This window comes from Quercus suber, unplaced genomic scaffold (assembly GCF_002906115.3).
Source record: "Quercus suber isolate HL8 unplaced genomic scaffold, Cork oak 2.0 scaffold_416, whole genome shotgun sequence".
Taxonomy (NCBI): Eukaryota; Viridiplantae; Streptophyta; class Magnoliopsida; order Fagales; family Fagaceae; genus Quercus; species Quercus suber.
In genome coordinates, this window is record NW_027069867.1 from 210481 (window position 1) to 233958 (window position 23478).

A 23478-nucleotide genomic window follows, 5' to 3' on the forward strand; every position below is an offset into this window, starting at 1 on the left:
TTCTTTTATTATTATTTTTCCTGATAAAACAATTAAATTTAAAATAAACGATTGGAAAGAAAGGTTTGTGGTCCGAGAAAATCTAGAGTTCAATTGAAACTCTTCTCTCACTTAGTGCTATGACTCTCTCTTTCTCTCTCTCTCAATTATAAGCTTGTGTCGGACACCTATAAAGAAACGGGAAAAACATCCTCTCTCAATGCTCTTATACAAGAAAAATGTTTTCTTTGATAGGAACAATTATGCAAAAAGAGCCATTAATCACCCTTAGATCTTACTATATGTAACATGGGCTTCCATCTATGCACAAAAAGAGCAAGTTATCATTTTCATGTTTTGTTTAACTCTATAAAACAAATACATTTGAGATCAATGTGTGCGGAAATGCAAATGTAAAACCCTTTCTGCCTTTGCAGCTCTTAGGAGCAATTAAGCTTGCATACAAAAAGCCCTACAACACTTGAAATGTCATCCACAGAGCCAAGAACAGGCCGAACACGAGCCGTGTGGCGTGTGCGCTTAGGCTCTACGTTACGGACCATACTAGCATGCACCATAGTTGGCTGCACCACTCTGTATAGCCCAGCCTCTGTCAAGCACTTTCTAAGATATCCAGCTTTTTCTTACGCGACAACAATCCTAATTGTGTCTGATGCGACACTAGGTGATGCTGTAAGAGGTTGTTGGCATGCCTTGTTTGCTACCATTCAGGCTTTGCTTCCATCCATGCTATGCCTGTGGGTGATTGGGCCAGCCAGGTTCACCAACGAGCTAGCAGCTTTGGCAGTGGCAACAAATGCATTTTTGGTTGCTTTGCCTGAGTCAACACACTTGATGTGTAAAAGGATTGCATTTGGGCAGGTTGTGATAGTGTATGTGGGTGCTGCCATTAATGGTGCAGAAGCTGGAGCTATCACACACCCAATTCATGTGGCATCAAGCACTGCCCTTGGAGTTTTGGCTTCTCTCCTGGCTATGTTGTTACCCTACCCGCACTTGGCCTTTCATGTGGTAATTAATTTGCTTTCTTTTACACTCTTGCACTTTAATGAGCACATGAAAAGTAATTATTGAGACTCAAGGTCTTACCTAGGTTTTTTTTTTTTTTTTTGAAAGTTTCAATCTATGACGGTCACTCATGATGATAGCTCTTTATCATAAGATCAAGACACTAATTAGTTTTTGGTATAAGTGGAGATTGAATCTCAGATCTCTTATTCAACTATCAAAATTTTTACCAATTAAACTAATTAGAATTGACTTAAGGTGTTCCCTAGTTAGACCTAATGAAATTGAACTTGAATGAAAAATAGGATATAAGTCATAGGAATAATACCCTATTTTGGTCCAATAAAGTTTTTACCCGAACCCCATCAAACTAACCAGTTTGTCAAGTCTATCCCTTTCAATCGGTCCGATGGTGAAGAAAAGGGAATTAATTATTTTCTACTTTGTAGAAGAGTTGGAGTTGAGTTTTGATGGCTTTACTTCTTTAGGTAAATTAGTTGTAATTTGGGTGTGCATCATCAGGTTGAATCAGACTTAACCAACTTCACCAGTTGGGTTAAGTTGGATTGGACTTAAATGTTTCATCACTTAAAAAAAATAAAAATTCATCAACTATTTAAGCCAATTGTTTTTCATTAAATTATTATAATTCATATAGTTTGCCTAAATTGCATTCCAAATTTCTAAATTAATTAAAACTAATTTTCAAAATATCAATATAAATCAAAATACACTATTGAAATAAGTGTAATAAAATAAACTTATATATATATATATATTTGTGTGCATGACAAGTTGAGTTAGGAGTTTTTTTGTCAACCCGTCGGACTCAACTCACAAAAAATTAAATCAAAATGTCATGTTCGATTGGGTCAGTTTCATTAGGTTGATGGGTTGAAAGTACACTCATAATTAAAACATTTAGCGGAGCCCATGAAGATTTAATACTTTCTCAATTAGGGTGACCTTTTCATATACCATGCACGTCAATACTTAATTAGAGAACTACTAGATGAAAGATCATTGGAATATCCTTTGACTTACTGGCATTTTTTGTATTTTCTGGTAATTTAAAAAAAAAAAAAAAAAAAAAAACCTGATTTGGACTTGAAATTGACAGTTAAAAGATCATTGGAATATCCTTTGACTTACTGGCATTTTTTGTATTTTCTGGTAATTTAAAAAAAAAAAAAAAAAAAAAAACCTGATTTGGACTTGAAATTGACAGTTAAACCAACCAGAGCAAATTAAGCGGGTCCTAACTACATAACTGGCTAATTTGGCACCAAAGTTAGAGTACCAAAAAAAAAAAAAAAAAAGAAAGAATCGCTTTTGCCTCTTATTCAACAATTTTATTTATTTATTTATTGCATTTACCCAAATAGAACAAACAAATATCTTTTTAGATTTGTCTTGAAGCATCAGTTTAATAACCATTCAAGTTGGCCATGACCATGGGGTTCTGATGCATTGTGCATTATTCATTCTCTGGCTGCATGCTGGCATAAGTGATTTTTTTTTTTGAAAATTTTTATTTATGAAGATTTTTGGTCTCCTTAAAGGCAGATCTTGGTCAGTATTATGCTTCCAATTTCCAAGTTTTAAAAAGAGAATAGAATAAAATGGATAGATTATATAATAATGGAATGAAATGAAAAAAAAAAAAAATGGTAAATTTTTCTATTATTTTTAGAGTTTATAAAACAAGGAATGAAAAATGGGAAAAAAAAAATTATAACTTTATAATTATTCCCTTCACTTTTTGCTTTTTTTTTCCCCTCTTAAAAAACGCCTTTTTATTTTTTAATTTTTTTTTAGAATATGAATAAAATTAAAATTACTTGTATAAAGGAAGAGTATTTCGGAATGTTTACAAGGAAATTAAGAGAATGAAATTCAATGAGCATTCTCTCGTATTCATTTAATTCATTCCAACTAAACTTCCAAACGAGTTAAGCTAAAAGAACAAGATAAGAGCATGAGAAAACCGAATCTTAGAACTTAGAAGGGCATTATACATTAAGAGATATATATTTTTAGCAAGTCTTGAAATTATGAAGGAGAGCATGAAGCATGTGAATGCATATATATATATATATATACACGAAACATTCCTTAAAAATTTCTTTCAATCTGTTCCTTTCTCTTCTCACAAACAAGCTTAGTTTTTTTTTTTTTTTTAATCCAACAAGCTTAGTTAAACTTAAAAGAACAAAGTAAGAGAACAAGGAAAAAAAAAAAAAAAAAAATCCTAGAAGGCATATTGTCCACTATCTAGACATATTTTAGGGCATCTAAAATAAAAAAGGAGAGCATGAAGAATATGATAAAGTGAGGGCTTGTGCCAATTCACAGGCTCTTTATATGCAATCGGTTACACTAATCATGAATGATGAATATGTTATGCTTGCTGGGATTGTGAAGATCTAAAATCCAACCCACCATGCAGAGAGGCGCCCAAGTTGGCTCTCATATATATATATATATATATATCTTTTTATTCTTCCTCCATTATTATAAGGTCATATGACTTCTACAATCTATTATGCTATGGGACTGCCTAGAGAGAAGTATATCCATGGCCATCTGGGCAATAGGGCAAGTTATGTGACCTTTTGTGAGTTCATATGTGGATTGTGAAAATGAAATACGGATACAAATTTTCTGTCTAAACTTTTTGTGTTCCACCATAGACTTCACCAATCATAACTAATGACTCTTACGTTTTGCAGTTACAAAAAACATGCCAATTATATGCTGAAAATGCTTTTGAGAGATTAAATTACTTCATCGATGCCATTTCTGCCCAAGACAACACAACTGCACGTGACCTGATTTCCCAAGCTATGTCCCTTTCCAAAGCAGGAGCCAAACTTCTTCAAAGTATCAAAAAAAATATGGTAAGCTAACATTCAGCTTAGTTTTTTTTTTTTTTTTAATCCAACAAGCTTAGTTAAACTTAAAAGAACAAAGTAAGAGAACAAGGAAAAAAAAAAAAAAAAAAATCCTAGAAGGCATATTGTCCACTATCTAGACATATTTTAGGGCATCTAAAATAAAAAAGGAGAGCATGAAGAATATGATAAAGTGAGGGCTTGTGCCAATTCACAGGCTCTTTATATGCAATCGGTTACACTAATCATGAATGATGAATATGTTATGCTTGCTGGGATTGTGAAGATCTAAAATCCAACCCACCATGCAGAGAGGCGCCCAAGTTGGCTCTCATATATATATATATATATATATATATCTTTTTATTCTTCCTCCATTATTATAAGGTCATATGACTTCTACAATCTATTATGCTATGGGACTGCCTAGAGAGAAGTATATCCATGGCCATCTGGGCAATAGGGCAAGTTATGTGACCTTTTGTGAGTTCATATGTGGATTGTGAAAATGAAATACGGATACAAATTTTCTGTCTAAACTTTTTGTGTTCCACCATAGACTTCACCAATCATAACTAATGACTCTTACGTTTTGCAGTTACAAAAAACATGCCAATTATATGCTGAAAATGCTTTTGAGAGATTAAATTACTTCATCGATGCCATTTCTGCCCAAGACAACACAACTGCACGTGACCTGATTTCCCAAGCTATGTCCCTTTCCAAAGCAGGAGCCAAACTTCTTCAAAGTATCAAAAAAAATATGGTAAGCTAACATTCACATATATATCATTGCTCAGCTGAGCTTAGCTAATCCAATAAGCTGAAGTCATTGTCAAGAGTCTTATAACTCAACTTGCACTTTTTAGTGTTTTGAATGAAAACATTCAGGACTCAAATTCTCCCTCCCCTTGCTATCAAATTAACTGAAGTCAATAAATTCTTTGTGAGCAGGACGTCATGCAGTGGGAAAGACCTCAGACGAAATTCTTAAAAACCCGTTACATTAACCTTGGAGAAAAATTGCAACACATGGAATTACCAATAAGAGGGATGGAAATGGCCTTAAATTGTAGCACAGCTTCCTGTACTGGCAGCATGATGGATGAAGAGCTCAGAGAAGTTTTGGGAAGTTTGAAAGTACAAATAGGCCAAAAATTTGAGCGAGCTAAGTGCTCTATGCGCTTCGATGCAACAATAACTCTTTCAGAGACAAAGGAACAATTTTTAGACATGTACCTTTGGAAGTTCCGAAACATATCCGTAACCCAAGAAAATTTGCCAGCATTCTTCTTCTTGTACTCTCTAGAACTGCTCTTGGATGACTTACCAATTGCTCAAGTCCCTAAGTGCGCTTTGGAATACACTCAGAATATTGACACTGAAGAATATATTGATTCACAAAATCAAGCAATGGGTAGCTTCAATAGGACCTGGAGGACTCTTGACATATTTCCTACAAGCCAGAGTTTGGTTTTTGCTTTTAAGTGTTCACTTTCTCTAGGTCTAGCTGTGCTATTCGGTTTGATGTACAACAAGGAAAATGGATATTGGTCGGGACTCACGATTGCCATCAGTTTTGTAACAGGACGACAAGCCACGTTTACGGTTGCAAATGCTCGAGCACAAGGCACAGCAATGGGATCGGTCTATGGAATCCTATGTTGCTATATTTTCCAAAGATTTGAGGATTTAAGGTTCTTAGCAATGCTACCTTTAATTATTTTCGCCAATTTTCTAATGCATAGCAGAATGTATGGCCAAGCTGGTGGAATTTCAGCAGTTATAGGGGCATTATTAATCTTGGGTAGGACAAATTATACCAGTCCAAGTGAGTTTGCAATTGCTAGAATTTCAGAGGCATGCATTGGATTAATTTGTTTCCTCATAGTAGAGATTCTTTTGAATCCTGCAAGAGCAGCAACTCTGGCCAAAACTGAACTTTCAAGGACCTTGGGGGCACTTCAAGATTGGATCAACAGCATAGTTCTTTGTTCTAACCAGAAGAACATGCCAGCTTCCACTTTGCAGGCATTGAGAGAAAAGCAGAACAAACTGAAAACTCATTTCAATGATTTGGAAAAGTTCATTTCAGAGGCAGGTTTGGAGCCTAATTTCTGGTTCTTGCCTTTTCATGGTCCTTGCTATGGTAAGCTTCTAGAATCTTTGTCAAAGATGTTGGACCTTACAAGTTTCGTGACTTATAAAATAGAGTTCCTCTCACAAGTATCAAAAAGATTTGCACTTGATTTTAATGAACTCAAAGAACACATGAATGATGATCTAGAGTTATTCAAGGAAAGAGTTGGCTCTTCATTGAAACAACTTGAAAAGGCGACTTCAGTCAAGTCTCTTGCAGCATTGGAGAAAGAGTTGCAAAAGACAGTCATGTCTCAAGACATTCAGTTGGGAAATTCACCAAATGTAAATGCGTTCCGGCTCTTTGGTATAGATGAAGAAGAGGTTGAAAACATTATGAGTTCTTTTCTTCGACACTTGAATGAAGAAGCTGACAAGATTTATGCAAAGGCAATTGAGGAGAAGCTTAAGAGCCAAATAGTTCTATGTTTGACTGGCCTGAGCTTCTGCATTGGTTGTTTGATAAGAGAAACGATGGAAATCGAGAAAGAAGTAAAAGAACTAGTCAAATGGGAAAATCCCACAAACCATGTAAATTTGAATGAAATTTCCTGTAAAGTTAATGCTTTGCATGCATGATATATTATATATTGATAGAACCACCACCGCGGGCAACTCTTTGAGTGGGTTTGCTATGCCTATGACTACAATCATGAAGCCGCTTGTATGAGATGAGGGCTGCAACATATCTTCTAACTTGGCCAACTGTTAGCTTATACATAATTGTTCTATCCTTCAATCATTCATGGATAAGGTACCCTATTCAGCCCAAATACAAACCCATTATTCTAGGACCACAACATTTACCACACATTTTCTCATGACTACCCTATATGACAAACTGACTGATTGTCTATTTTTTGATAAATAAATATCAAATTTCTTGTGGCTTCGTTTGAGAGTTCATAAAGGAATGGAATAGAATGATTATAAGAGAATGGAAAAAATATAATGTATTAAGTAAAGGAAAAGAATGGAATGAAATAAAATTAAGTAACCTTGATTGGATGTTTGAAAAAAAAAATGAAAAAAAAAAAATGGAATGTAAGTAATCTTCTTTGAGAGTAACATGGAGGGAATGGAATGAAATCATTTTATGACAATATTACCATTAAACCTCTATTTTAAAATAAAAGGTTGAATATATAGGGGTATTTTGGGAGTTTTAATAAAAAAAATCATTAAACCTAATTTCATTCTCATTCTTCCTAATTTCATTCCCTCTTCCCAAACAAGGCCTTAAGCTACATTTGGGAGTTCATAAGGGAATGAAATAGAATGATCATAAGGGAATGGAAATGAATGTAATGGAATGAAATGTATTTAAGTAAGAGAAATGAATGGAAAAAAATGGAATGAAATGAAATTAAATAACCTTGATTGGATATTTTAAAATAAAGGAATGAAAATCAATGGAATGTAAGTAATCTTGTTTGATAGCAACATAGAGGAAATGGAATGAAATTATTTTATGACAATATTACTATTAAACCCATATTTTAAAATAAAAGGTTGAATATATAGGAGTATTTTGGAAGTTTTAGTAAAAAAATCATTAAATATAATTGAGAGAAATGAAAATTTGAGGCTTTAAGGAAATAGAGAGGAATAAGTGTTTCCTCCTATCCATTCTATTCTCTCTCACTTAAACTTCCAAATAAGGGAATGAGTTTTAAATTCCCTCTATTAAAACTCTTAAACAAAAGAAGTGAAGAATATTTTAAAATTATTTTTTTCATTCATTTTCATTCCATTTTATTCCTTCCTCCCAAACGAGGCCTTAGTCTAATGTGGGGAACTATTATATCACACAGGCCTAATCAAATTAATCAGCCACAATAAACTATGACAGGTGCCCTTGTCCCGAATAACTTTCTTTTACAAAGGCTTGTTCTCTTTGGGAGAAGGGATTTCCTCTCTCTACAGGTGACTTTAAGACCATGAATTTTTTGTTCTTTACCTAAAGGTAAGGTCAAAAAATATATTCCTAGATTGGACGAGAAGGAAGGAAATGAGTTGTTTCTTTCGGTCTACTTTCATGACTTGTATAGTTAAAATTTCAATGTTATTCCCGAATTCTATGACTCCAATTATCCCAGCCCTAGCTTAATGCATACAGCCTGTTATAACAACTGTAGCCTTTTTACTTCGTTACCTTTTTGTTTTCATTTGAAATAACTTTTTTGACAGATCGCAGACATAGAGTCCTCTTAGAATCTTTGTCGTCACCCCATAAGATTAGTACGACGTAACAGTCTTTAGAACATTTGTAGCAATTGAGCTAAATAGCTATGTAACTATTTTAGTTCTACCAAAACACCAAAAACAGTCATATTGCAGTGGAGCTAAACTTATTTTTTTTAGTTTCATTGCTATAGATGTGCACTATAACTAAGAGCTAAAAATAGTAATAATTTTTTATTCCTCCAACCAGATTAAAATATTATTTTTTTCTTTCTTTTTTTGATTTTTCTTTTCTTCTCAGAACTCTCACAATCTCTCAACTTTCAAACCTCCCACGCCGTTGCCCCCCTGACCCACGCCGCCACAGATCTAGTTCTGACCACGGCAACCCCCACCACCACCACCACCACATCAATCACAAATCCAACCATGCCCACACTCATCAAACCCACCACTACCAATATCAATCGCCACCTCCACCACCACGACGGCAACCCCCATCACCACCACCACAACCACATTAGTTACAAATCCAACCACACCCACACTCATCAAACCCACCACTACTAGGAAAAAAAAAAAAAAAAAGCAAACATCAACAAAACCCATGGCCAAAATCCATCACTGAGAAAGTCACAACCCATGAACCATAACCCCCTGTTTCGTCTCACCCATTTTGGCCATTCTGGACAAAAAAATGTATTTCGGTCCGAAATGGTTTCTTCTGCAATTTTTTCATTGAAACTGAAGCTTGGTTGGACAGATTGTCATTTTATGGAAGAAATAAAGAGATAACAGTTGAATAAATGGAGAAGGAGATGAGGAGAAAAAGTAACAAAAATATAAAACAATAAAAAATAAGAAATGGTTTAAAGTTAAAAGGTATGGCCGAGGGTGGAGGAGATAAGAGGAGTACATGTGTGGAGGAGAAAAACAAAGAGGAAAAAAAAAAAAAAAAGGAGAAGAAAGAAACGTGTATTTGGATGAAACCAAATAAGATAATGGGAAAAATAAAATAAAGAATAATAAGAAATTAAAATTAAGAAATGTTACCATAATATTTTTGCAATAAATTTTAAGTAGTAGGTTATTACTATATAATATTGGTGAATTTTTTTTTTTTTTTGATAGTGACGAAAGCGATGGCGGTGGTGGTAGTAACAGTGGTGGTGGCAGTGGCTGTGATTGTTGTTTATTGTAGAGAATATATTATTCTATCATGTGGCGGCGGTGATGGAAGAGGCAGAAGAGTTAGCGGTGGAAGAGTCGATGGAGGCGGTGGTGGCATTGGCGGCGAAAGAGTCGGCAATGGTGGCATTGGTGTTGGCAGTGGAAGAGTCAGTGGCGGCGGTAGTGGACGTGGTAATGGCAGCGGTAGCGATTGTGGTGGCGGTGGAAGAGTCAGTGGCGGCAGCGGTAGTGGCGGCGGTAGTGGCAGCAATAGCAGTTGCGAGTGGTTGTGATTATTATTTATTGTAGTAGATATATTATTTTATTGTGATATTTATATTATTTTATTGTGTTAAAAGATAAAATAAATCCACTGCTGTAGCATGCGAGTAAGTAAAATAGATAAAGTAACTTTTTGTGGTGCCAAATAGCTTAATTTTTAACACCACTACTATGGATACTCTTATATCTTAAGATTTGAAATATTTATTATGAACAGTAAAGTGAACCCATTTAAAATAAAGAAGATTCTTTTCCAAAATTAGAGGTTAGCATTGTACAGGGGATAAGGTTCAACTTTTAATGTTCTTTTTATGTTTTGTTGCCCAAGCAGTGTACTATTTGCAAAAAAAAGAGGTAGAACTGATTCGTCCTACAAGTTCTTTGGAATTTTCCTGGAGGCTAGACTCCATAATTGAATAATAGGCATCACAAGTCACGCCGTCAAAAAAGCATTCTAATTCATTGATGATTGATGATAATAGGATTCGAGGTGGAATAGTTTGATCTGCGGATTCCACTAAGTTTACCCATCTCACTCATTTAGAGTTTTTATTAACTCTTACAATTGAGAAATTATAAGACTTACGTGGTGGATAAATGATATAGTCTACTATTCTACTAAAACACTACTATTTGTTTAAAATTGTTAGTTAGAAAATTTTAGTTTACTCATCTCACTTATTTAGAGTGTTTGTTAACTCTTACAATTAAGAAATTATAAGATTCACATGGTGGACAAGTGATGTAGTCCACCATTCCACTAAAAAACTGCCACTTGTTTAAAATTGCTAATTAGAAAAAAATTTTAAACAAAAATTAATTACTGACTTAATAATTTTAAATAAGTAGAAATTTTTTAGTGAAATGGTGAACAAATAACGTGATCTACCAGAAGACCCTATAATTTCTCAATCCAATTTTTGAAATCACAGTCTAAAACATGAACAAACATTCCCCCGTAATGGTGGCATTTTGGGTAAAGCACAAATATAAAGGCCAATTACCGACCGTCCGTATGAGGACACAAGTATTAACTATTAACACTGAATTTTATTTTATTTTATTTTTTAAGGATCAATTCAGCATGACTTTATTCAATGGCTAATAAATTCGACTCAGTAAAGCAATAAATATTCGGTGGAATAGACTCCATCTAAATTAATAATGGAGAATAATGCATACTTAATTTTTATAATATGCTAACTGATCTATCAAATAAAATGTATAATTCATACGCTTTGAACTGCCAATCTAGCGCTTCATTGGCCATTTTATACTATCTGACTATTATGTATATAAATCGTTAATAACTTAATTAACTTTAAGGTTCCACTTTTTGAATGAATTCTTAAGGTTTTAGTCCAATAATTGTACTGATTTTTTTTATTTTTTTTTATACAAGGTAGAAATTTTACTCTAACTTAATCTAAGTGTATATGTGTGTGAAGTTTTCTTCTGGAGACTTGAGCTCCGGTCCTTACTCTCCACACCTTACAAGCACTTATACTTGTAAACTACTGCCCCAAGGATGAGTGTGGCAATTGTAATGCTAATAATACATTTCTATACCCCATTAAAAATAATACATAAATATTAATTAAATACAAGTAGAACTCGTATGCTCCATCCTCCAATCTTGCCTTGTCCTTCCAAGAATTTTGACAGGGAATATTTATGCTAGAACTGTCTGACAACTAGACTTGTCTGGCATGTGCTACTCATGACAAAATTTGCTTTTACCCTTTTCTCCCAAACTAAGCAGTGTTTTGCCTCATTTCCTAAACTAATTAGGAAAATACCCATATTTTGAAACTCCATTTAAGATAAATCGAGTTAGACCCTATAGTGCATTTTTAAGGAGCCTATAATGACGTTTTAAAGACCTATAGTGGCGTTTTGGACCTCGATCTCCATGAAATCGAGTTATAGGTAAAAAAAATAAAAAATAAAAAATAGAAATTGCCTATAACTCGATTTTATGGAGGTCGAGTTACAAAACGCCACTATAGATCCTTAAAATATCACTATAGGCTCCTTAAAAAGTCGTTATAGGGCTCCATACTTTTTTTTTTTTTTTTTAAACTCGATTTATCACAAATCGAGTTACAAAAGATAAGCATTTTCCTAATTAGTTTGAAAAAAGGGCGAAACACTGTTTAGTTTGGGAGAAAAGGGCATTTGCCCATTTTGTCCGTGCTACTCATCTAACATGTTTGACTGAGTAGCTAGCTAAACCATTGCAAGCTCAGTCCACTGATGTGAGTCATCCAACCATATTCATTCGTTTGACACCCATACAGACGGACAAATGAGGGCACTTAACTCCTTAAAGTGATACATGAACTCCATTCTATACTTACCCACATACAAGAATTATTGCACACTATGCAAAAGATCTTCCTATAGATTCATATGCACTAAGCATGGGAAGTTGAACTTGAAGATCTTGGTGTCATTAACTCCACTCCTTCCATTATGCTCCCTACAAGGGAAGTGCCTAAATTTTTGGGAATGTGGTCAGCCCTAGACCACTATATAGGCACCATGCTTCCTCCATTCCAAGTTACATTCATAATTTCTTGACTTTCACACTTATAGAGTTCTTGGAGATTATTGTCAGTTTCTAACTTAATTAAGGGTGTCCACTAGTCGATCCGAGTTGGGTTTATGCCCAACCCGTACTTGACCTAACCATTTCAGATGGAGAAGATCAAAACTTACAGCCAATAATGAAGGAGCTTCAGATTGAGTCTCATTGGGTGTCAAATGGGTGTTGACCGAAGTAAGGTTTGTGGCAGCGGTTGAGATGTCAAATCTGGTTGAGATCTCCTTAAATCGGTGAAGAAAGAGTTAAAACTTACTGAATTTTTTATCCAAATTTCGAGATTTGTCAAGAAGAAAGAACCAGTCGTCAACGGGTTGGGTTCGTTGGTTTTGTTGGTGTCTTAGATGGCCAAGCCGCAACTCAGACTGATCTCTTCGGTTCCTTGCAGCAATGACCTGCCGTCGACCTAACCATCGCTTGGACTAAATAGTTTTTGGGTTAGATGGCATTAGATCATGCAAATTTGTCGGGTATAGACAAGTGGTGAATAGCCTGAGACTTAACCATTATAGGGTTTTTGACAGGCACCACGCTAAGCGTTTCATTTTTCAAGTCTTCTTATAAGTTAAGACGATAGGTTAACGATTTTGTGTATCATCAAATTTGATGCTTTGTTATGTGTTATCCAATCACTTATCAAACACGAGGAGAAACTTGATACGCAAGGGTCACTCCACTTTTAATTTACTCCGCCAAGTCGCAATCGTACGTCTACCTGCCATATATAGTGGCTTGCATGGCAGCACCTCCAACATACTAGAATAACTTTGAAAAATCCAGTTACTAGCTCGGATTATATTCCTTCTATAGATACTATATTTAATTTCAATTTTCCATGAAACTATTAATTACTGTTAACTTTCTGGCAGGGTTTCTTTCTCCCATAAAAGACCAATACGTCATTTCTCTACTACAAAACCCTTTTCCCAGCTCTGGACACCACACGATTGTTGCCACCCATTTATACTCAATGAACCCAACCCATTTACTGTGGCGCGTGCGTCTTTGCTCAGCGTTAAGGACCATTCTAGCTTGCTCCATAGTTGGCTGCACCACCCTCTATGGTCCAGAAACTCTCCAACGCTTACTAGCATATCCAGCTTTCTCTTATTTGACAACTATCTTAATCGTATCAGACGCGACACTTGGTGACACCCTAAGAAGTTTTTGGCATGCTATCTATGCTACAATTCAGGTTACGATTCTTTCTATACCAAGCTTATGGCTAGTTGGTCCTGCTCGGTTCACTAATAGCTTAGCAGCAGTGGGAGTGACTCTTTGTACGTTTGTGGTGGCGTTGCCGGAGTCTACACACTTGATGTCTAAACGAATTGCGTTTGGACAGATTGTGATTGTGTATGTTGGGGTTGTGATTCATGGTGCACAAACTGGAATCATTAAGCTCCTAATTCATATGGCATCAAGTACGGCCCTTGGAGTTGTTGCTTCTGTCCTAGCTATGTTCTTTCCATATCCTCGGCTAGCCTATAACGAGGTAACTGGTATAAGCTTTATTACTTTCTGGATTTAGTTTAGTTCTGCATCGTTCAGTCTCCCTCACTTTATAAAATTTTACTTAGATTTAGGATTGGTTCAATTCCATAGTTGAAATGGGTGCATGAAACTTGAAGCTTGGAAGTATAACATGACCTTAAAGAAATTTTTCTATGATCTACAACAACATGGGTGGGGAAAAATCTATAAAGTGACAATGTAATAAATAAGTTATGTGTTAAGAATATAACATAACCTTAACTCCATATATTCACACCTAAAAATGGCGAAAAGGCTAGCAACTTTATAAACCTTCAAATTAATTTGTAAGATTTTATAGAACTTTTTAATAATTCAAATAAAATATTAAACATAGTAGTAATTTTTATTAAAATATTAAAGTTAATTTCTTATGAACCGACAGAACCTAACTTTAGTCATAGCTTGTATAAATCAGAATTATATTTGCTTCTCAATTTTCCGCGGCTCTTTATTCTGAAGGCATCTTCAATTTTCTAAAGTACGCATGCATACTTGAAGGCTTAATTTCCAAAGTACCACGTCTCGATGTCTGCCACTCCAACTGGAAGGAGATAGAGAGAGAATTTTCTTGACTCGTTCAGCTTCAAACTTGCTGGGGAAGGAATTAATGCGATTCATGTTTCATTAGGTATAGTTTAGCATAATTGTTCCAAGTTGACTCCATATAGTATTTTCGATTTTGTTCCTATGTCCACCTTTTTGGTCATGGGTCAGGACTCTCTTGAACTCAACAAGCCACAGGGCTAGCCAGAGACCAGAGTGGTGTCCTGTGCAAGCTATTTGGCATCCTCTGGAGCGTGCTTTTTTTTTTTTCCCCTCCAATCTAGGACAGTAAGCTCTATGGAAGCCTCATAGGTAGACATATATCTAACCCATCCTTATAGCTATACACCACCAAATATGCTCAACAAGTTGATAAACAGAATCCTGAACCCTATTTGCGTAAAGAAATCCTCTTTCTTTTTCTTTTCTTTTTTTGCTGATATGAACCTAAGATTGCCAACCAAATCTCATTTAATTTGCTTATATATATATATATATATATATATGATTGTGTTCAAGTTAAACTTAGTATCACTTTAAACAAAATGTTATACCGCCCAATTACTTGTTATTTATATATATATATATATACACTTCAAATAACTTACTCACTACAATCTACTGACACGCCTAACAATTACAACATCAAAGTACTCCTACCTTGTCAAAGACAGCCCATTACAACATTATTATGAGATTTTATTAATTTGTCCAGTGGTACTAACATTAGATGTTTAACATTAGATTCCTTCACTTACACCTCCAATTTTCCCCCCTATACTAGCGAGGATTTATACTAATGAGTGCCGGACATGATTTGGCTCATTAAAGCATTCACATTAATCCGGATATAATAGGAAAAATGTGTAAAATTTACATAATTTTGCCTAAAAATGACCCATATCAATTTGTGTAAATTTACAAATTTGTTATAATAACTATATAAATTTACACTGACACCATTTATTTTGCATTTAGTTGTTTATTCTTTTTTTATGTATATTGAGAATGAAAGAAGAGAGTGAATAGTGGTCGTTGTGTGTGCAGAAAGAGAATCAAATTAAAAAAAAAATTTAAAAATTGATATTTGAATGAAACATAGTATAAAATAGATAATTTGATGTAAGGTATTTTGAAAAATAAGTTTGTAAAATGAAAAAAGTAAATTCTTATGCTAAAATAGATAAAAAAAAAAAAAAAAAAATTGGACGAACGGATGCAAATGCACGCTCTTTATAGATGGTAATAAGTTGACAAGGGGTTCTATATTACAGGTGAGGAAAACGTGTCAGTTATATGCCGAAACTGCTTCAAAAAGATTATATCTCTTAGCGGAGGCCTTCTCGGCTCAAGATAACTCAAGTGCACTCGAGTTAGTCTCCCAAGTAAAGTCCCTTTCTAAAGCAGGAGCCAAGTTTATTGAAAGCATCAAATATAATCTGGTAAGCAAATATTCACGTACTGTGTTTGAAATATAAGGAGTTGTTCTACTAATGCATGTTATTGCTTATTATTGGTAGCTGAGCTTTCCTAGCTTCTTTTCTGCTTAGGAGCTTTCGGTAGTTCAAAACTTCAAATAGCTAATGTCATTTCTTTGCTAACAGGACGGCCTGCTGTGGGAGAGACCTCAGTTGCGTTTTGTAACAGCCAATTCCATGGACCTTGGAGAAAAATTGAGAGAAATGGAAATACCAATAAGAGGGATGGAAATTGCAGTAACTTCTTGCCATTCCTTCCCTATCGGCATGGTAGATGAGGAGCTCAGAAATGTCTTACAAGGTTTAAAAGAACAAATAGGCTTAAACCTAGAGCAAGCCAAGTGGTCTGTGTGTTTTGGTGCGACAACAGCTCCAGAAAGAACAGGAAAATTTTCAGATAAATTCAAGCAGAACCTTAAGGCCACTTTGGTAACCCCTGAAGATTTTCCAGTTTCATTCTTCTTCTATTGCATAGAACTCCTATATAACTTACTCATTGCTCAAAATCCTAATTGCATTATAGAAATTGACTCTATGGAGTCATCAAGTTATTCAGAAAAACAAGCGAAGTGTCCCTTCCAAAAGACCTGGAACATTCTGAAATTAAGACCAACTAGCCAGCAAGTGGTTTTTGCATTCAAGTGCTCAGTTTCTTTGGGTCTCGCTGTGTTATTTGGTTTGATATATAACAAAGAAAATGCATACTGGTCAGGTCTCACAATTGCCATTAGTTTTGTAACAAGACGACAGGCAACATTTGCGGTTGCTAATGCTCGGGCCCAAGGGACTGCAATGGGATCTGTGTATGGAGTCCTGTGTTGCTTTATATTCCATAAGCATGTGGTTTTACGGCTTTTACCTCTTCTTCCTTGGATTATTTTTGGCAGTTTACTAAGACATAGCCAGATGTATGGTCAAGCTGGTGGAGTTTCAGCAAATGTAGGAGCATTATTAATCTTGGGTAGGAAAGATTATGGCCCTCCTAGCGAGTTTGCAATTGCCAGAATCGCTGAGGCTACAATCGGGTTAATTTGTTTCATCACAGTGGAATTGCTTGTGAACCCGGTTCGAGCAGCAACTCTGGCCAAAACTAAACTGTCCACATGCTTAGGTGCACTTCAAGAATGCTTCAAAGACATAGTTTTTGCTAAACAGAACATTCGCTCTTCAAATTTTCCCACATTGAGCGAAAGGCATAACAAGCTACGATCCCAAGTCAAGGAATTAGAAAAGTTGATTGCAGAAGCAAAGTTGGAACCAAATTTCTGGTTCTTGTCATTCCATGGTGCTTGTTACAATAACCTCCTAGGATCTTTATCAAAAATGGTAGATCTATTACTCATTGCAACTCATACAATTGAATTTCTCTCACGAGAATCACTGAGAGTTGGAGTTCCTTTGGAAGAGTTCCAAGAACATATCAATGATGTTTTAGAGCATTTCAAGAAAGAAGTTGGCTCTACATTGAAATGCTTGGAAGAGGTGACTTCAATCAAGTCTCTAGCAGTACTTGAAAAAGAGTTGCAAAAGAAAAACATATCGCAGCCCCTCTTTTCAACAAATGTGAATGCAATCAGGGTTCCAAGTTCAGAAGAAGAGGTTGAGAACATTGCAGCCTCTTTTTTCCAACATTCAAGAAGAGTGGCTGACAAAATTTATACCAGTGATGGTGAGGACAAGCTTAAAAATGAAACAATTCTTTGTCTAGGTGGGCTGGGGTTCAGCATCAATACTTTGATGAAAGAAACAATGAAGATCAAGAATGAAGTAAAAGAACTAGTCATATGGGAAAATCCTTCAAGCCACATAGATTTGTATGAAATTTCTTGTAAAGTTAAAGCCCTGCATACATAATATACTGGCACTACAAACACCTAGTTACATTCAGAAGTGTGCTTGCTTTTCATAAATCCAGCAGCAGCAGCACCACCACAACCTAGTAACACTAGTGGGTGCCTGAAAGAAAAGAGAGATAGAAAACCTAAACTCTTGGCTAACCATTAATAGATTTCACGAGTCCCACATGGAAAGGCTGTCAGGTTACAACATGCATCTCTAGGCATCCAACCAAATCACAAACCACAAAACCACAAATGCTTTACCTCTCCTCGACACCTCATGTGATTTGGTTAGATTAAGGTCTCAACCAGAAAGCCTAATCCATGATGCAAGAATAAGAAAACCCACACTTATTTCCATCCTATTTGCAATTGGACAAGAGTAGAAATGGGACCTCAAATCTACAAGGCTAAGAGTGCCAACCGCCAACACTAGAATTTGATACTTGACAATTTCATGGACATTCATAGAACCACACCGCCACCACGATCCCTAACAGCATCACTAAAATTAAAATACAGCCAAACAAAATGTGCATGCAAAGCAAGAATCTATTACTGGATGGATTAAGTTTTCACGAAAATAAAGCAGTAAAGCGACATTCAATGTAGCAAAGCGAAAAATTTGGTTACATCAAGTTTCGCCCATTTTGTGAAGCGGCTCAAGGTCTACAAAACTAGAACAACACATCTCTATTGCAAACACATCAGAAAAAAAAAAAGACAGAAAACCTTAGTTAGTTGCCTTCATATTTCGGGTCAGCCACCACGTAATGATATGCTATCACCAGTACGAAAATGAACACTCCAAGGAAATTGGCAAAGAAGCCGAGGTCCTGATCGTCGATCATCTGTAACACAACACAACACGCAAATACAGCAACTTAGCACCATTAATTTACCCCCCAACACATCACAATATCGTTTTCTCATTCTTGCTTAGATCGATTAGGGAAAATTGACTCATGGCTACAAGTTACCCAATTAATCACGCATCCAAGCAGAGATCAAGGGCTTGAATTGAAATGGAGAACAAATTAAACTGTGATTTTTTTTTTTTTTTTGAATTAGGTAGATCAGATTTACCATTTACGAATTACCAATTTCAGCTCCAGATCAAAAATTTTACCCCAAATACCAATTTGACTCCCATAAATTGTAAAAGAAAGAAAAGAGGGATCGAAAAACGAACAATGAGATCGAAATATTGAGATCAAACAAAACAGAGTAAACACGAAATGATGAATTGGCGAAATTAAAGAGAAAAAGAGGTGAAGAAGCTTACGATGTGAGGCTGGGATTTGTTACAACGATCTGGTTGACGACGACGAAGACGCAGAAGTGATGAGAGCTCTCTTTCTCTTTGTATTTTGTATCTGGAGACTACGGTAACGGAATCACTATATGTATTGGAACGGGCTATCTTAAAAAACAGTCAAAAAATGAGTATTTAAATTGGGCTAATTTGAAGAGGATTGTGATGTGCAGTATGGGCAGGCCCAATTGGGCCCAGTTTTACAGAAACACTAACTTTAAAAAATGAAGAAAAAGGAAAGTTAAAATGTGGCTGCTGGGATTCGAGCCCAGGTCTCCACGGCCACAACGTGGAATTCTTACCACTAAACTACAGCCACTGGGTGGTGGACATTAGTCGAATTAGTATTAAAATAAGTATGAAAAAAAAATTTACTTGGGCATATCTCTGTGTGTGTATCAGTTCGGTTTGATAGTTTGAAAATGTGAAAAAATGCAGCAAAAGTGATGTTTTAAAAAACTGTATATAAAAAGCTAAAAACTTAAAACTAATGTCAAACTCACCTTTAATATCAAAACAACAGATAGCAAGGGGTTAAGTGTTATTGAGTTTTTTTTTTTTTTTTTTAAATTATTTTTTTTCTGTGGTAAAAACTAAATGTGTTATAGAGTTATAAATTTGAGAGGTTGATCATTCATTTCGATAGTTTACAGGGCAAAGTGTAAAATGAGGTTAGTTTTAAAGTGAAAAAATATAATTTCTTCTAATAAAAACTCAACATTCTTTACCAAATTTCAAGAATCTTCCCAAGTTTGGGCTTTTTGAGCTATGGCAATGGCATATGCAGCTCTATTAGAAACCTTTGGAGTAGTTCGAAATTTTAATTTCTAAAATTCCTAATTTTCTTTTTTATATCACGAGAAAAATGCCCTCACATTTTTTGGACTTTTGGGTAGTTACATTTACACCCCTTAAAATTTTATTTTACCCAATTTACTACATAAACTTTGTTATTGTAGCAAATAGACTTCTTAACTTTTTCTTTCGCCAACAACATAAAAGTTTAATTAGAGGTCTATTTGTTACATTACCAAAAATTACATACTAAATTGGCTAAAATTAAAGTTCACAAAGTGTAAATGCAACTACTCCAAAGTTTAAGAAGTGTCACAATATTTTATCCTTATTTATACTATTATTTAAGGGGGTTTTCCTATTCGAAATCCTCAATTTTGATGCCCAAAATATCTTTAAGTTTATTAGTTTGTAAAACTTAAATGGTAGGGTTAGACATGTTAAAAAAAAAAAACCACATTCAAACCCACATTCAAATGTTTCTCAAAAAAAAAAAAAAAAACCACATTCAAATTTTCCCTAAAAAAAAAAAACCCACGTTCAAATTTATCCAAAAAAAAAATCTTTCAAATCTATGACAAAAGTTCCAGATAACTACTACTAAAACAACTAAAAGTTAAAAACAAATCCAAAAAATTTCAAATACCACGTCAAAACCCAACCCATATTCAGATTCTTAAAAAAAAAATTAAAAAACTATGTTATCTTTGACAAGAGTTTCAGATAATTACTGCTAAAATAACTGAAGGAAGTTTTGGATAATTACTCTACTAAAAAAACTGAACTTAAAGCCTCCCATGAAGGAGGTGAAGCTTCAATTGCTGTAAGTCATAGCACAAGAATCCTCTATATGATTTTTGACTTGAATGGATATACTTTGTTGCATTAATCACAGGTAGGCATTAATAAGTGTTTCTTCAACGGGAGGGTGTTAATCAGTGTTCTTTGTTATTAGTAGTTTAGCACCAGTGCCACTTGGATGTAATTTTAGATGTTGAAATCTGTAGTGATAAATTCTTTATTTTTTTCTTTTAAACAAAATGAAATAAATGGTGTTGAAACCATATTTACAAATCTATTAAGTTTTTGTATATATCAAATTTTTATTATAATTTTTAACCATGATGTATTATAACTTTCATTTATATTTTTTTGATATTCCCAATTAGTTTATATAGAGATGTTTAATTAGAAAGGGACTGCCTTTCACTATAATTTGTGTATAAAACCAACCTTATTTAAGGTAAAGTTGCAAGAACAAAAGCTTCATAGACATTGGCTTCAGAAATAATTTTCTTAACTCTCTTAAGCTTAAGCTTCTATTTTGGTATGGATTTTGTGGGACTAGGTGGGGATTTGACAATGATTCAAGTGCATGTGTTGGATTCAACTCAATGGACTCCTCCGCATCCTATGTGGTTTAAGATCATTGAAGGTTCTCCCGTAGAGTTGCTCTGCAATTCAAAGCATTGTGGAATGTGGACACTTCATTATAGGCTGCATATTATGTTGCTCAGTTTGCTATTGGTGTTGGCATCTTTGAAACAAATGTGTTGCCTGCTGTTCAAGCTTTGAAGTTCTGTAATAACAAATTATAGATTAATATACATTTTGTTTCTTCATTGCTTTCTTCCACCCAAATTAATAGTGTTGCATAATGTTAGCAAAGTAGGCTGTTTTTATTAACGATGATTGTAATTGGTTGGAAGATTCGTTTGCTCAATTTATGCAAGCTGTCATTTCTGATGTACCAATGTAATTTTCATCCTTAATTAAATAGTTTTTTTATTATTATAAATACTTGGCAAACACAGTAATCTAAGATAATCTCAATCAAAAGGATGTAAAGAGTCCAAAATTGCTTGATGACATTATCATAGTTACACACTTACACTATGTAATCAATTCGGTACAAATTCTGGATTTGGAATTATTCATCATCACCAATTATTTATGGTTTGGAAATTTGGTTAAATTAATGGATAATTTATGCTTCCAAATTTTACTCTTATCCAATGGTCTAAATGCAAAGCAATCACTTGGTTAAACAAGACCACAAATTCATGTGAAATGTTATTTTGTAGTCGTGGACTTTTGTAGAATTGGACCCTTTTAGGTGGGTAAGCTTTACATAAGGATTTTACATGTTGAATTGGATGGAAAAATGTTTACGTGTGACTGTAGGTTCAGGTGTGTTCATTTTTCTATACAAGATTTAATCATGCTCGGATCCATCTATTTCAATAATTGGCAAACACATAAATCTCAAATTGCATTAAATAAAAAGCTTTGACATTCAAAATAAAAATTAAAAAAAAGCCTCTTAACTAAAAAATTTTGGATTACTAGCCTTTGAGCACATGCTCACGTGCGTGCTCAAAGACTCTTAAATTTTTTTGTAAAGATTAATTTTTATTCATCATAATTCGGGGTTGCTTCATTTTTTATTCACAAAAATTTCTGAGGGTGTGATGAGATTTTTATACAAAAAAAATTATTTCACACACATGCATAACACTTATCATACCCTTAAGAATTTTTTGTGATTGAAAAATGTAGTAACTCCAAATTATAATGAATGAAAATTAATCTTTACCAAAAAAAAAAAATTAAGACCCTTTAAATACGCACTTGAGCGCGTGCTCAGAGGCAAATATCATTAATGACTATTCTTAATAGTAAGAGTCAAACGTGGGTTGCTTAAGCAAGCATTAACTTTTGAAAAATAGCAATCCCTTAAACAATCATTTACCATAAACCACGGTCCTATGCCCATCAAATAGCACGTAACATTGCCATGGATTTTACCTTAATCACATCAACCCTCAAAAAACATTGTCATCTCATTACTGCAACAACTCCTCCTACATCATGCACGATAGCATCCAATGACGGAGTAAGGGATTTAGTTTAGGGGGCAAGATCAAAGACAATAATAATAAATAAAAAAAATCTAAAATCATTAATCGATATTAATAATAAGATTATAAACAAACAGTAATTGTCATACAAAATCTATTAAAATTAAACAATTGTAAACATCTAATTCATAGTTACTGAAGATTAGTCATTAAAGTAAGAGATTAATCTATATACATACAGTTTAGAGATATAATTTGATTGCTCAAAATAAATTTCAACTTTTCTCTATTCTTCTAATTATTTAAAATTTTGGATTTATGCTAGAAACTCAAATTTTGAAATTATGAAAATGCAAGAGATGAAGGAGAAAAAGGTAATGGATTTAATGTTTTGGTACCATACAAGACATTTTATTATTATTATTATTATTATTATTATTATTTTGTGTAATTTTAGTTCCACGGGCTGAACTTGAAATGAAAAGAAGGAAATTTGGATAAGTGAAAAAAGAAAAAGAAAAAAAAGAGTGAATATTGGTCAAGAGTGTAGACAACTTTAACAAGTTTGGTGGCATATATTTTGTATCAAGTTGATTGTTTGAATTTGAATTGGGAGGAGTTGTTTTAGTAACACCACGAAATCTCATAATATTTTTCGAATAAATTGAGGTGTTAAATTGAGGTGTTAGTACATTATTGGCTAAAAAAAAGAAAAAAATTATTCAAAGATCCATCTCAATTAAAAACAAGAGTACTATGAAAATATTGTAAGATTTTATTGTTTCTTTAGGCTTTATCAATTGGAAGATCTATTTTTTATTATTTATTTC

General features: G+C 34.3%; 4 protein-coding genes and 1 non-coding gene across 5 annotated transcripts; 3 read left to right on the forward strand and 2 right to left on the reverse strand.

The window, feature by feature from the left end:
* The first annotated feature begins 465 nt into the window (after positions 1-465).
* On the forward strand, positions 466-6639 carry LOC112017264 (uncharacterized). Its single transcript, XM_065761502.1, has 4 exons — positions 466-1011; positions 3741-3908; positions 4501-4668; positions 4857-6639. The coding sequence occupies exons 1-4, from the start codon at positions 466-468 to the stop codon at positions 6618-6620; spliced, it is 2646 nt and encodes an 881-aa protein (XP_065617574.1). The 3' UTR covers positions 6621-6639.
* A 2728-nt stretch (positions 6640-9367) lies between these two features.
* On the forward strand, positions 9368-9688 carry LOC112017265 (uncharacterized). Its single transcript, XM_024049732.1, has one exon. It carries the CDS (start codon positions 9368-9370, stop codon positions 9686-9688), a length of 321 nt encoding a protein of 106 aa, XP_023905500.1.
* A 3527-nt stretch (positions 9689-13215) lies between these two features.
* Positions 13216-17693, forward strand: LOC112017267 (uncharacterized). Its single transcript, XM_024049733.2, has 3 exons — positions 13216-13777; positions 15636-15803; positions 15966-17693. Exons 1-3 carry the CDS (start codon positions 13253-13255, stop codon positions 17691-17693), a joined length of 2421 nt encoding a protein of 806 aa, XP_023905501.1. The 5' UTR covers positions 13216-13252.
* Positions 17694-18211: 518 nt separating this feature from the next.
* LOC112017287 (dolichyl-diphosphooligosaccharide--protein glycosyltransferase subunit 4A) lies at positions 18212-19097 on the reverse strand. The gene is made up of 2 exons (XM_024049759.2): positions 18963-19097; positions 18212-18528 (listed from the first exon to the last, which is right to left on the reverse strand). The coding sequence occupies exon 2, from the start codon at positions 18526-18528 to the stop codon at positions 18415-18417; it is 114 nt and encodes a 37-aa protein (XP_023905527.1). The 5' UTR covers positions 18963-19097; the 3' UTR covers positions 18212-18414.
* A 142-nt stretch (positions 19098-19239) lies between these two features.
* Positions 19240-19311, reverse strand: TRNAH-GUG (transfer RNA histidin (anticodon GUG)). The gene has a single exon. It is a non-coding gene; the product is annotated as a tRNA-His (tRNA).
* Between the last annotated feature and the right edge of the window lie 4167 nt (positions 19312-23478).

Coding starts and splice junctions, on each gene's coding strand:
- LOC112017265 (XM_024049732.1), top strand. CDS start 9,368: ATGGCGGTGGTGGTAGTAACAGTGGTGGTGGCAGTGGCTGTGATTGTT.
- LOC112017287 (XM_024049759.2), bottom strand. CDS start 18,528: ATGATCGACGATCAGGACCTCGGCTTCTTTGCCAATTTCCTTGGAGTG.
- LOC112017267 (XM_024049733.2), top strand. CDS start 13,253: ATGAACCCAACCCATTTACTGTGGCGCGTGCGTCTTTGCTCAGCGTTA. Junction 13,778..15,635: donor CTCGGCTAGCCTATAACGAG/GTAACTGGTATA, acceptor TCTATATTACAG/GTGAGGAAAACGTGTCAGTT. Junction 15,804..15,965: donor AAAGCATCAAATATAATCTG/GTAAGCAAATAT, acceptor CTTTGCTAACAG/GACGGCCTGCTGTGGGAGAG.
- LOC112017264 (XM_065761502.1), top strand. CDS start 466: ATGTCATCCACAGAGCCAAGAACAGGCCGAACACGAGCCGTGTGGCGT. Junction 3,909..4,500: donor AAAGTATCAAAAAAAATATG/GTAAGCTAACAT, acceptor TACGTTTTGCAG/TTACAAAAAACATGCCAATT. Junction 4,669..4,856: donor AAAGTATCAAAAAAAATATG/GTAAGCTAACAT, acceptor CTTTGTGAGCAG/GACGTCATGCAGTGGGAAAG.